The sequence below is a fragment of the Chrysemys picta genome, chromosome 10, assembly GCF_011386835.1.
Source record: "Chrysemys picta bellii isolate R12L10 chromosome 10, ASM1138683v2, whole genome shotgun sequence".
In the NCBI taxonomy this organism is placed as follows: Eukaryota; Metazoa; Chordata; order Testudines; family Emydidae; genus Chrysemys; species Chrysemys picta.
Window position 1 is genome coordinate 48,491,510 of NC_088800.1, and position 13,380 is coordinate 48,504,889.

At 45.5% G+C, this 13,380-nt stretch overlaps 1 protein-coding gene across 6 annotated transcripts in view; it reads right to left on the reverse strand.

Annotated features, from left to right (window-relative positions):
- Nucleotides 1-13,380, reverse strand: part of CCDC78 (coiled-coil domain containing 78) — a 90,630-nt gene that overhangs the window by 24,612 nt on the left and 52,638 nt on the right. For all 6 annotated transcript variants that reach the window (XM_065559735.1, XM_065559738.1, XM_065559736.1 and 3 more), the window contains 6 exons: nt 11,724-11,897; nt 11,577-11,627; nt 10,371-10,459; nt 9,516-9,594; nt 8,494-8,619; nt 7,020-7,231 (listed from right to left, as the gene is read on the reverse strand). In XM_065559735.1, the coding sequence (XP_065415807.1) occupies nt 7,020-7,231; nt 8,494-8,619; nt 9,516-9,594; nt 10,371-10,459; nt 11,577-11,627; nt 11,724-11,897 (731 nt within the window). The remainder of the gene's footprint in view (nt 1-7,019; nt 7,232-8,493; nt 8,620-9,515; nt 9,595-10,370; nt 10,460-11,576; nt 11,628-11,723; nt 11,898-13,380) is intronic.

Consider the following 13,380-nt stretch of genomic DNA (forward strand, 5'->3'; position numbering starts at 1 on the left):
AAACAAGTATCAACCCTGCGTTGCATAAGAGAAAATGAAGATTTCCTGGACAGACGTCAGGATATGCTTCTACAGGCACAATGTTCTGAAGAATCGGAGCAGGTTGCGCAGAGGGGACTGAGGGACGGTGAAGAAAATTGGCAGCATGTGACCTCTAGAAGAAGAAAGAGGAGCGTCCATGTACCAGCAATGGAGATACAGGTGAGCAACCGTTTTCATGTTCTCTCCACAGGTACTAATGTGGAGAGTGGAGTAGATGATACATCTGAGGAAGGGAGCAGAAGGAGACTCCACCGATTGGAAGGCATGAGATGCACTGTCCTAGGGATGGGGGTTCCACAACCACCACTCCCAAGAGAAGGAGGAGGGTGGTGGTGGTCGGGCACTCCTTCCTCCGGGGGACTGAGTCATCTATCTGCCGCCCCGACTGAGAAAACCGAGAGGTCTGCTGCTTGCCAGGAGCTAGGATTCCCGATGTGACGGAGAGACTGCCGAGACTCATCAAGCCCTCGGATTGCTACCCCTTCCTGCTTCTCCACGTGGGCACCAATGATACTGCCAAGAATTGGCTTGAGCGAATCACTGCAGACTACGTGGCTCTGGGAAGAAGGATAAAGGAGTTTGAGGCGCAAGTGGTGTTCTCGTCCATCCTCCCTGTGCAGGGAAAAGGCCTGGGTAGAGACCGTTGAATTGTGGAAGTCAACGAATGGCTACGCAGAGAGAAGGTGTCAGAGAGAAGGCTTTGGATTCTTCGACCATGGGATGGTGTTCCAAGAAGGAGGAATGCTAGGCAGAGACGGGCTCCACCTAACGAAGAGAGGGAAGAACATCTTCGCAAGCAGGCTGGCTAACCTAATGAGGAGGGCTTTAAACTAGGTTCACCAGGGGAAGGAGACACAAGCCCTGAGGTAAGTGGACAAATGGGATACCAGGAGGAAGCACGAGCAGGAGAGTGCAAGAGGGGAGGACTCCTGTCTCAGACTGAGAAAGCGGGACAATCAGTGAGTTATCTAAAGTGCCTATACACAAATGCAAGAAGCCTGGGAAACAAGCAGGGAGAACTGGAAGTCCTGGCACAGTCAAGGAACTATGATGTCATTGGAATAACAGAGACTTGGTGGGATAACTCACATGATTGGAGTACTGTCATGGATGGATATAAACTGTTCAGGAAGGACAGGCAGGACAGAAAAGGTGGAGGAGTTGCATTATATGTAAGAGAGGAGTATGACTGCTCAGAGCTCCGGTATGAAACTGCAGAAAAATCTGAGAGTCTCTGGATTAAGTTTAGAAGTGTGAGCAACAAGGGTGATGTTGTGGTGGGAGTCTGCTATAGACCACCAGACCAGGGGGATGAGGTGGACGAGGCTTTCTTCTGGCAACTAGCAGAAGTTACTAGATCGCTGGCCCTGGTTCTCATGGGAGACTTTAGTCACCCTGATATCTGCTGGAAGAGCAATACAGCGGTGCACAGACAATCCAGGAAGTTTTTGGAAAGTATAGGGGACAATTTCCTGGTGCAAGTGCTGGAGGAACCAACTAGGGGCAGAGCTTTTCTTGACCTGCTGCTCACAAACCGGGAAGAATTAGTAGGGGAAGCAAAAGTGGGTGGGAACCTGTGAGGCAGTGACCATGAGATGCTAGAGTTCAGGATCCTGACACAAGGAAGAAAGGAGAGCAGCAGAATACAGACCCTGGACTTCAGAAAAGCAGACTTTGACTCCCTCAGGGAACTGATGGGCAGGATCCCCTGGGAGAATAACATGAGGGGGAAAGGAGTCCAGGAGAGCTGGCTGTATTTTAAAGAATCCTTATTGAGGTTGCAGGAAAAAACCATCCCAATGTGTAGAAAGAACAGTAAATATGGCAGGCGACCAGCTTGGCTTAACAGTGAAATCCTTGCTGATCTTAAACGCAAAAAAGAAGCTTACAAGAAGTGGAAGATTGGACAACTGACCAGGGAGGAGTATAAAAATATTGCTCAGGCATACAGGAGTGAAATCAGGAAGGCCAAATCACCCTTGGAGTTGCAGCTAGCAAGAGATGTTAAGAGTAACAAGAAGGGTTTCTTCAGGTATGTTAACTACAAGAAGAAAGTCAAGGAAGGTGTGGGCCTCTTACTGAATGAGGGACGCAACCTAGTAACAGAGGATGTGGAAAAAGCTAATGTACTCAATGATTTTTTTTGCCTCTGTCTTCACGAACAAGGTCAGCTCCCAGACTGCTACACTGGACAGCACAGTATGGGGAGAAGGTGACCAGCCCTCTGTGGAGAAAGAAGTGGTTCGGGACTATTTAGAAAAACTGGACGAGCACAAGTCCATGGGGCCATATGCTCTGCATTCGAGGGTGCTAAAGGAGTTGGCAGATGTGATTGCAGAGCCGTGGGCCATTATCTTTGAAAACTCATGGCGATCAGGGGAGGTCCCGGATGACTGGAAAAAGGCTAATGTAGTGCCCATCTTTAAAAAAGGGAAGAAGGAGGATCCAGGGAACTACAGGCCAGTCAGCCTCACCTCAGTCCCTGGAAAAATCATGGAGCAGGTCCTCAAGGAATCAATTCTGAAGCACTTAGAGGAGAGGAAAGTGATCAGGAACAGTCAGCATGGATTCACCAAGGGCAAATCATGCCTGACTAACCTAATTGCCTTCTGTGAGGAGATAACTGGGTCTGTGGATGAGGGGAAAGCAGTGGATGTGTTATTCCTTGACTTTAGCAAAGCTTTTGATACAGTCTCCCACAGTATTCTTGCCAGCAAGTTAAAATAGTATGGGCTGGATGAATGGACTAGAAGGTGGATAGAAAGCTGGCTAGTTCGTTGGGCTCAATGGGTAGTGATCAATGGCTCCATGTCTAGTTGGCAGCCGGTTTCAAGTGGAGTGCCCCAGGGGTCGGTCCTGGGGCCGGTTTTGTTCAATATCTTCATTAATGATCTGGAGGATGGCGTGGACTGCACTCTCAGCAAGTTTGCAGATAACACTAAACTGGGAGGAGTGGTAGATACGCTGGAGGGTAGGGACAGGATACAGAGGGACGTAGACAAATTAGAGGATTGGTCCAAAAGAAACCTGATGAGGTTCAACAAGGACAAGTGCAGAGTCCTGTACTTAGGACGGAAGAATCCCATTCACTGTTACAGACTAGGGACAGAATGGCTAGGAAGCAGTTCTGCAGAAAAGGACCTAGGGGTTACAGTGGACGAGAAGCTGGATATGAGTCAACAGTGTGCCCTTGTTGCCAAGAAGGCTAACGGCATTTTGGGCTGTATAAGTAGGGGCATTGCCAGCAGATGGAGGGACATGATTAGTCCCCTCTATTCAGCATTGGTGAGGCCTGATCTGGAGTACTGTGTCCAGTTTTGGGCCCCACACTACAAGAAGGGTGTGGAAAAATTGGAGTCCAGCGGAGGGCAACAAAAATGATTAGGGGACTGGAGCACATGACTTATGAGGAGAGGCTGAGGGAACTGGGATTGATTAGTCTGCAGAAGAGAAGAATGAGGGGAGATTTGATAGCTGCTTTCAACTACCTAAAAGAGGGTTCCAAAGCGGATGGATCTAGACTGTTCTCAGTGGTACCTGATGACAGAACAAGGAGTAATGGTCTCAAGTTGCAGTTGGGGAGGTTTAGGTTGGATATTAGGAAAAACTTTTTCACTAGGAGGGTGGTGAAGCACTGGAATGGGTTACCTAGGGAGGTGGTGGAATCTCCTTCCTTAGAGATTTTTAAGATCGTGAGGTTTTTACCCACGAAAGGTTATGCCCAAATAAATCTGTTAGTCTTTAAGGTGCCACCAGACTCCTTGTTGTTTTTGTAGATATAGACTAACACGGCTACCCCCTGATACTTTAAGGTCAGGCTTGACAAACCCCTGGCTGAGATGATTTAGTTGGGAATTGGTCCTGCTTTGAGCAGGGGGTTGGACTAGATGACCTCCTGAGGTCCCTTCCAACCCTGATATTCTATGATTCTACCATATATACTCGTTCATTAGCCCATTTGTTTATAAGCCAACCCCCCAAGATGGTTAGGTAAAAATAGCAAAAACTGTATGACCCTTTCATAATCCGACCCTATATTTCAGGGGTTGTCAAACTTTTGCTCCTGGCCCATCAGGGTAAGCCGCTGGCAGGTCGGGACGTTTTGTTTACTTAGAGCGTCTGCAGGCACGGAGCCCCTCAGCTCCCAGTGTCCGTAGTTTGCCATTCACAGCCAATGGGAGCTGCGGGACTTTGCCAACCCCTGCTATATTTTAAAAACTGGCATCACAAGAAACACTCAAAAGTTTTGCTAGAATTATTTTAATGTACTCTAACGAAAAAACTGTTGTTGTTCTAATAACTGAACAAATACGTATTCACCTTCAAAATTACAGTCACTATTTAAAATCAGTAAATGGATATTTAAAACAAAACAATATGAGACTTTAAAAAGTCTTAAAATTCTTCAAAGTCTGAATCAGTCTCTGATTCACCAAACAGTTCATTAAATTTGGCTTCAGTCACAGCTGCACCTGCATTGTCATCGTAATCTCAGCAGTGTTGTCTTCAGACTCAGATTCCTTCTCATCATCAGCCTCTGTTGTGTCATCATCAAATATGGCATCATCTTCTGACCCGTCGAGTGCATTGCTAATACAGCATTTCCTAAATGATTTTTCTACCATTTCCGAGGGAATGGACACCCATGCGTCCTTGGATCCACTGGGCGACCAGATGGATTTCGGGCTTCATAAGATTCCCGCCTTTTGTCAACTTCGCCATGCCTGAGCACATCCATTCAGAGTTTCAGACCACATTTTGCGTAGCCTGTCTTTAAAGGGTTTGTTCAGGCAGACATCAAGTGGTTGTAGAACTGAAGTTAAGCCTTCAGGTATTACAACCAAAGTAGTTTTCATATTTTTGGCCACATTTTTCACCTCATCCATCTTGTGTGCCCTGAACATGTTCCAAGTGAGCATAGCAGGTTTCTTGAAAAGTGCTCCTGGTCTCTTATTCCACACTTTTTCCAGCCATTCAATAGTCCCACTTTCATCCATCCATCCCTTTTTGTGTGCACGTACGATGACACCATCAGGAAATTTCATGTTTTTAGGCAAGGTTTTTCTTTTAAAAATAACAGGAGGGAGCTTTGATCCATTTGCCAAACATGATAAAACCACCGTAAAATGGATTTTTTTCATGGCCAGTTAATTAAAACTGTATTTTCACCAACACCGGTTATTGTTCTGTTGCACAGGAGATCAAATGTCATTGGTGTTTCGTTCATATTTCCTATTTGTGACAGTTCAAATGCATATTCCTTTTGATATTTTATAATAAACCTTTGGAAAGATTCAATGTTTTCTTCCAGATCTCTAGGCAGCTTTTGCGCTATCATTGTTCGCTGACGAAGACAGAGACCATGACAGTTCATGAAGCAAGTACACCAACCCGCTGATGCAACAAACATTGATGACTTTACTGACTTGTATTTGTCGTCTTTCGACATTTGCAGAGCACGCAAACGAATTCCAGTTCTAGTGACAATGTACCCATTTTGTCGACATTCAAGAACCCAATTATTGAGATCTTTCTCTAGCTCAGGAAATGAAGCGCACTCATTGGTCATTTTTTCTTGCTTCTTGGAATGTCTTTTAGTGTTTTATTTTTTCGCCATTCTCTTACTTGCTTCTCATTGATACAGAATTCACGAGCAGTGGCACAATTATTGTTTGTGTCTGCATATTCAACAACTTTAAGTTTGAGCGCTGCATGATAAGACCTTTTTCTTTTGATTTCACCATTGTTCATTTTAAATACTAGTATGAAAATAGATTATTATTATTATTGTGGTTATAGATTTTGTAGGACTTTATATAGGAATGTCACCTGCTTTATCACTGTCAAATTATTATTGTTCTTTGTTTATTTCAAAGCAGCCCTGTAGATGGGCATGTAGGGAGGGGTAGCTCAGTGGTTTGAGTATTGGCCTGCTAAACCCAAGGTTGTGAGTTCAATCCTTGAGGGGACCATTTAGGGATCTGGGGCAAAAATCTGTCCTGCTTTGAGCAGGGGGTTGGACTAGATGACCTCCTGAAGTCCCTTCCAACCATGAGATTCTATGATAACAGGCTGTTTCAATTTTATTAGAGATTTCATCAATTCTGCACATTATATTTTCATATTGGCTTGAGACTTATGAGGTCCATTTCAAGCCAATCTAGTCCACTAAACAAAGCCTTTGCAACTTTAAAAGGGTGCAGTGTTGACATCAATAAATGGGTCGGCAAACTTTGGCTCCCAACCTGTCAGGGTAGGCCGCTGACGGGATGTTTTGTTTACTTGGAGCGTCTGCAGGCATGGAGCCCCTCAGCTCCCTGTGGCTGCAGTTCGCCATTCCCAGCCAATGGGAGCTGCGGGAACTTCCGGTTTGCCGTTCCCAGCCACAGGGAGCTGAGGGGCTCCATGCCTGCAGACGCTCCAGGTAAACAAAATGACAGTGTATTAGATATTCAATTCAATGATTCCATAGAGTTTAAAACCATCACATTTTGGTGTAGACCCATTTATAAGCCATCCCCCGCTCTTTGATGCACCACATTTTTACCAAAAATATTCGGCTTATGAACGAGTATATATGGTAAGTGCTGTGCATTTGTACTGCACCTCTTGTCTATAGAGCTTTACAAAGTTTAGCCAGTGTCTTAATTCACATTTTACATAGTGGGAAACTAAGGCACAAAGAATGCCTGAATTTTGAGAAGAGTCCCAATTTTGGGTGCATAAGTTGAGACACTTTGCTTCTGATTTTCAAGAGTGTTTAGCGAGTCAAAAACAGAACCCAAGTCTCCAGACCACAAATTCTCCGTTCCAATCACTAGCCTCTGGTTGCCTCTCCACCATTAATGGAGGATGGTGTGGTGTTGCTCTGAAGGACTGTAGAGCCCAAATTGTTCTAAGCAGTCCTTACCTGGGTGCTTTAGAGGGATGATGATCTTTCATGGCTACAGAAAAGACTCAAAAGCCCCTTGACCTACCTATAAGCAATCAGCAGGTTTTCATGCCTCTTGACAAGGTTCTGCATGCGCTTCTTGTAACCACGCACAGCTCCAGCCAGCTGCTCTTCCCGAGATTTATGGGCAGCCCGAATGTCCTTCACCATGCCATCCACAAAGCGCTTCATGTAAGCATGGTCAGCTGGTACTTTGTTAGGCACCTTAGAAGCATTTGATTTACTGTCCATATATTCCTTTAAACACAGAGAAGGAAATCAGCTCAAGCAGACTGCTGGACAAGGAATGGCTGTTTCCTAAGACACTCGACCAATGTATTAGGATGGCTACTCCCTGTCCTGCATGGCGGTACACAGGAGAACTCCTCATCATCAGAATGCTTAAAATTTACAGCACTTTCCAATTAGTAAGTGCAGTACAAACTAACTAGCCTCCAACAAGTGGGGAAAATGAGGCACAGAGACGTTAATGCCTTGGACACACAGTCAGTGGCAGAGGTGGGAGTGCTGGCTTCTATTCCTCTGCTCACTCTATTAGGCCACACTATCTCTGACTCCTTGTTTGTTCAGAAGATTACATAGCTCTATTAGAAACTGAACTGTTCTTCTTAGCAAAGGTTCCCTTCAATTGTTCTCTTGATCCATCACCACACTGCGATCTCTTGGAGCTGTTGGCAAAGACTCTGTACTGCTACCTTGGGTGGAGAGACTAGCAGATTTCTTCCAAGATATGGCCAATTTTTCTCAATGAACTGTCCTGCAGAATGTACTCAGGGATCAGTGTAGGTCCTATGCCATGAAGTCTGACACTTCTGCAGTGCTCTGAGTCCTCAGTGATCCTCTGCAAGACTGGTTGCATGCCAGAGAAATGTATTCCCATAATAACCTTAGGCCACTCATGTTACAAGATTCTGTGATACAGCAGGAAAGGTGAAGGGGCCATGGATCATGTTTCCTCCCGGAGGAAAAAAGGGAGGATTCTTTTACCACAAACCATGGAGTCAGCACACTGTGAAGCCAAAAGTGGCACAGTCTGGCCTGCTGAGAGAGACTTTCAGGGCACTGGGTTTAGAAGCCAATTGAAAAGTAGCCATAATAAATAAAATGAAAGTGCAATTAAAATAACTTGACCGAGAGAGAGACATGGCAGAGACTCAGTGATTGTTCTGGGCTGTCACATGGGAAATCTGGTGCAAGGAATGATTTGGGTACTCCTGCCCCCAGACTCATTGGCTGCAATCAGAGCACATGCAGTGTACAGTTAGACTTTCATAAAGAGGGAGAAAAGATCCCATTCTTCAATTCTCCCTACAGCCATCAGACAGAGTGGTATTACTGCACTGCATGTTCCACTAGCCTGCAGCTCGAAGAGGGAAACAGCAGTGGTTTGAGAGCAGTGGGCAGTACCCAAACTCAAATGTCTGCCCTGTAAAACCAGAAGGAATAACTAAACCCAAAGAAAGGAAATGCAGATGCCCATATGTGGCAGGGATCCTCACCGCCAGGTCCTTGATGTACTGAGTAAGACGACAGCGATATTCCTCATTCAGTTCCTTCAGCTGAAGTTGCAGTTGGGAATTCTCAACCTCCACCTCTTTGAGCTGGCTCTGAGAGGTGAGCAGCACCTACAGCACAGGAAGCATACAGTCACCCCCAGGGAATCAGGCTCTTCCCTGAGCCTCCTATTGGCCAGAAGAGCTTTAATCACTAGTATTCAATAGGAAAAGGAAGGTTAACTTAGAAACTTTACTTTCAAACAGTCCACTTTCCCAGGAAAGGAGCACTATTTAAAAGCAGGCCATAAGGGACCACAAGAGACAGTTCATAAGGGGCAGAGAGGGAGGGAAGATTCTGCTGTCATCCAAGAACAACTCAGGAAATGTTTACTGCAAATATTTCTATGCTGCCCATCTCCCAGAGAATCTGGGCACCAACTGAGCACTTCATTGGCACCTTCCCTCTGGGGATCTCAAAACACTTTACAAGCATTATGGAATGAAGCCTCAGAACCTTGTGAGGGAGGAAATTCTTATTGCCTCTATTTTATAGATAGGGAATCTGAGGCACAGAGCTGTTCAATAACTAAGAATTGGACTAAGACTCAGCAACTCATTTACATAGCCCCTTAGTATTGAAGAACTGAATCTTCCAGGTACTAAGGGGGTTCATTTATCCAGAGGAACTGACAGTTTCTGGCTTCTTAGAGACAGAAGCACAAAACTTGACACATCCATGGAGGATGAGCTGGCCCTGCTCCATAGTGCTGCACAAATGTGCTGTACACAGGCGTTTTTCCTGGATATAGTCTGACCCTGCTATCAGAAACAGCGGTCGAGATTGATCAAGCCCTCCTGCAGAATGAGATGCTGACAAGACTTCATGGAGGGGAGACTTCCAGATCAGAGCCTCACCCATCTTGCTATTGGCTCCAAGTTACTAGTGTATGGTGCTGTACAACCAAAGGAGAAGCTGACAATCTAGGTGAGTCACAGTGTCAGAGGATGGGTCCTAGGGATCTTACCACTGACTGCTCCACCAGTTTGTGCTGAGTATTGCGAATCACTCTCTTGGACTGCTGCAGCTCCTTCCCCATTGCCACCCTGCATACACAGAATGGGGGACATGTTCACTTTAATCACTGAGGTGCTCTTCCATCAATGGCTGCTCCATTGGCCCAGAATACTGTCCAGGCCATTTGGCATACTGTAATACTTAAGGCAAGGAACAGATAGTATTGATTAGAGCCATAAAAAGCATAAGCAGGAGCTATACACCTGTCCTACCCCACAACTCCATGCAACATTGCCAATTTATGTCCTCAAGGCTGAGCAGCCCAAACAAGCCTGATATCCAGGTACAGGTATCTCCTAAGCAGATACTACCAACTGTGGACCACTGTATGCTAGGCTGAGACCATCAAACTCAGTTCACTTGAAACCAAAGGCAAATTTCATCCCAAGCCTGCTAATGTGAAAGGGAGAGCAACCCCCTCCCAATACCAGCCTTTCCCCTAGCATGAACTGAGCTCCTCAGTCTCTGCCTATTGATGGAAGGAAGAATGATCATATGCTCAAGACACAGGGACTTTGGAGTCCTGGGCTCAGTTCATGCTCTGTCACAGACTCTGTGTGATCCAGGACATGTCAGTTAGGTTCCAATTTTCAAAGGGGCATCAGGGATTTAGGGACCCAAATCCCACTTCAATAGGGGACAGGCACCTAAAAGCCACAGGGCCCCTTGAGACTCCTAGCCTTTATCTCTAGCTGTAAAATGGGGATGCTATTCAATTTGTTCATGTTGGTGAGGCTGAGATATTCCAGTGCGAGGGGCCAGGCAGACAACTGTACTAGGGGGTGGGATGGCCTCAAACACTCACATTCTCTGTTCCAGCTTCTGTTGCTGAGAATCGTACGTTTGCTTCATCTTTTCAATCTCAGCTTTTATGTGATCCTGGTTTCCAAGCATCTAAAGGACAAGAATGAATGGGAAGATGAAAGGCATCCTGCAAAAGAGAATGACTGAACTGCAGAGAAAGCTCACTGAGAATGAGAAAAAATTACCAGTTACCTAACGGATTGCCACTTGCTGGGAAGATGTGTGCTAACGGGGGCCAAGTGAAATCCAGGGGAAAGGGCAGACTGAATAGGGAGCAGCTAATACACTACAATACAGCTAATACAATAGGAAGGTTGTGTTAAATCTATCCTGGCTGCATAGGTATCATCATACTAAGAGTGGACTCAGATGAGATGTGGATAGGAGGGTCAGTTTACCATGAGAAACTGAATGGCAGGTACTGAAGCACTAGTCAATATCACACAAATGATGATGCAACTAAGGCAAGAGGCTACTCCAGCCCATCATTCTGGGTTTGCTTTCTCACCACCACCTCCAGGAGGTCATCTGTGTCCCTAGCAGAGCTCTCAAGATCCCTCATTTTCACACCATCCATTCAGCCAAGAAATGAAGGCTAATACTCCCTTAACTAGTCAAAGATTCACTGTTGAGCAATTTGAAACATCAGCAGAATACATTGCTGGCGTAAGCAGGCACAGCTCGCTTGACTTCAGTGATTTCTGTGCTCTTTTCCCCTCAGGGGGATACTATGTGGATTGATTGTGCAGCTCTCCCAGCTCTGGGGGCAAGAGAATGGGATGGAGTCTCCTGCACACAGCAGTGCAGAGGTGCTACCACTGAGCCAACCCTTCTGTGAGATTATGGTGAACATGCACTTAGCTGGTAACACAGACCCACTTCCTTTAAAACTCTTGTCTATATCTGCCCAATGAAAATGGCTGGGGGAAGCTCCCAGCTCCTCCAGTTGCAGCCTCTCCTTGCAGAAGTCACTGTATAAAACACTGTATAAAACAATGCAGATCCAGTTTTCTAACAAACAACCTGAAGAGAGAGTACATGCTATTTGGTAACTACACAGCTCTCAAGAAACTAGGTGTAGGCAATTCTCCAAATTCAGTCTGACAGATGTTTTGCATGGGGGAAGGGTGGGCAGGGAGGATGAACCCCACACAATAAATAATCACAAGTACACAGCTCAGATACACATGCAGTGTTCCACACTCACATGTCTCTCCAGTTTTCGACGTTCGTGTTCAGAGGCAACTATATCTTCTGGCTGATTTCAAAAAACAGAACAGGGCAGTGGTCAGATTCTGGTCTCTTGGCGGAAGCAAGGAGATCAGACTACCTAGGAGGCCAGACAAGTCCATACCTTCACTTTCCGGGCAGAGAGGCGGTGGACCACAGCCCGCACCCTTTCCAGCTCAGCTGAGGTTTCATTGGCCAGCGCTTGGGACGGAGAGTTGTTACTCCATGACTGAGGAAGGGAGCTCCTGGTGTTGACCAGGTTTAGCAGCTCTATGCTCAGCTCTTCATTCTTAGCAACCTGCAAAGTAAAACAAGAAGGGAACTGTTTCATTTCTTAATCTTTCCCCTCTCCAGCTCTCAGTGTGTATTATTCATCATGCACATGCAGTTCTTTATATACACAAAGCATTCACTCTTATCCCTCTGGATAGCAGATTTTTTCTCTCACCTGTCTGAATATGGTGGTGAACTATTTAATTCTCATGAAAAGGCAGGACTGGTACCATTGACTAGAACCAGCTAGAGAGAGCAGAGGTGTTGCTGTGTGATTTTTTTCCTTACACAGCTTTGCCAATGTCCCTCAATTCTCCCCTGCAGCATCCATGCTATTCCAGTTCTGGAGCCCTCACACAGCTCTGCCATTCAGGACTTGCAGGTCCTCCTGCTAATCCTCTTCCCCACCCTCTCAGCTCTGCCAATGCCTCTCACTCCTGACCTGCAGTGCCCCTTACTATTCTAGTCCTGGACCTTTCGTGACCAAATTGAATGGTGTTACAAAAAATGGACAGATATCCTCTAGGAACTAGGCTGATGCCACCCAAGTCATTTCATTTTTGATCTTTATTATAGCTGAACGCAGACCTCCAGAAGTAGATTAACCCACAGCACCACCTAGCCATTCAGATTCAATGCAGTGCCAGTAGGAAGTTGACACATTTTGGAAGGATAAACAGCATCTCAACTAGAAAGGCTCAGTTACAGGGGATCTGGAGTGAATAGTGAGGGAATTCATATCTCAAGGGAGGATTAAATAACAAAATTCTGATGGGGTTTTTGACTGAGGACAAGTTTGAGTAATTGTTACCAATTCGCTGAATCCTGGAGGATGTGATGCTTTGGTAACCTTAGTCATCCATTTCAATAATGGGTGATCAAAAGATAACATAGGGTGGGCTGAGGCAGTGACGGGAGGAGAAAAGAGAGACTGACAAACGGATGAGAGATACAGCTGTAAAAGCTGACAGGAGCTCCCAAGGAAAAGAAAGGCTGCATGAGATTTTGCTTTATGTGGATAGCTACAGGGAGACAGGACCAAGATTTGCAAAGGGCTATTTTGAGGAAGTTGCACAACCTTCCAATGTCCCTGAAGAACCCCACAGCACCCTCCGGTAAATCAGAAGTAGTATTGTATTGATTTAGATGGAATATATGGGCCAAAGGTGTTAATACAGTCACTGTCCAACATTAAACGGTGTTAAACAAGATCTGGGTTTAGTATTCAGAGACCTCAGCTTGCTTGGTACTATGGCAAACACACCATTAAAAATCCTTTTAACCTTTTGTTAAAGACAAAGAAAAGAAGGGGAAAAAAGAGGTAAAGGGTTTGAAATGTAAAGTATGAAATAAGACGTTCATCGTAACAACATCCCCATTCCCTTTTCCATTGGAGAGAGCTTTCAAAAGAAACGCCCACCCCCCTGGTCGGACATTCTCTTAGATGGTATCTGAAATGGAAATAACTGCAACCTTGGGGCCAAAGAGAAGAAGTTAGTTTAGATGGG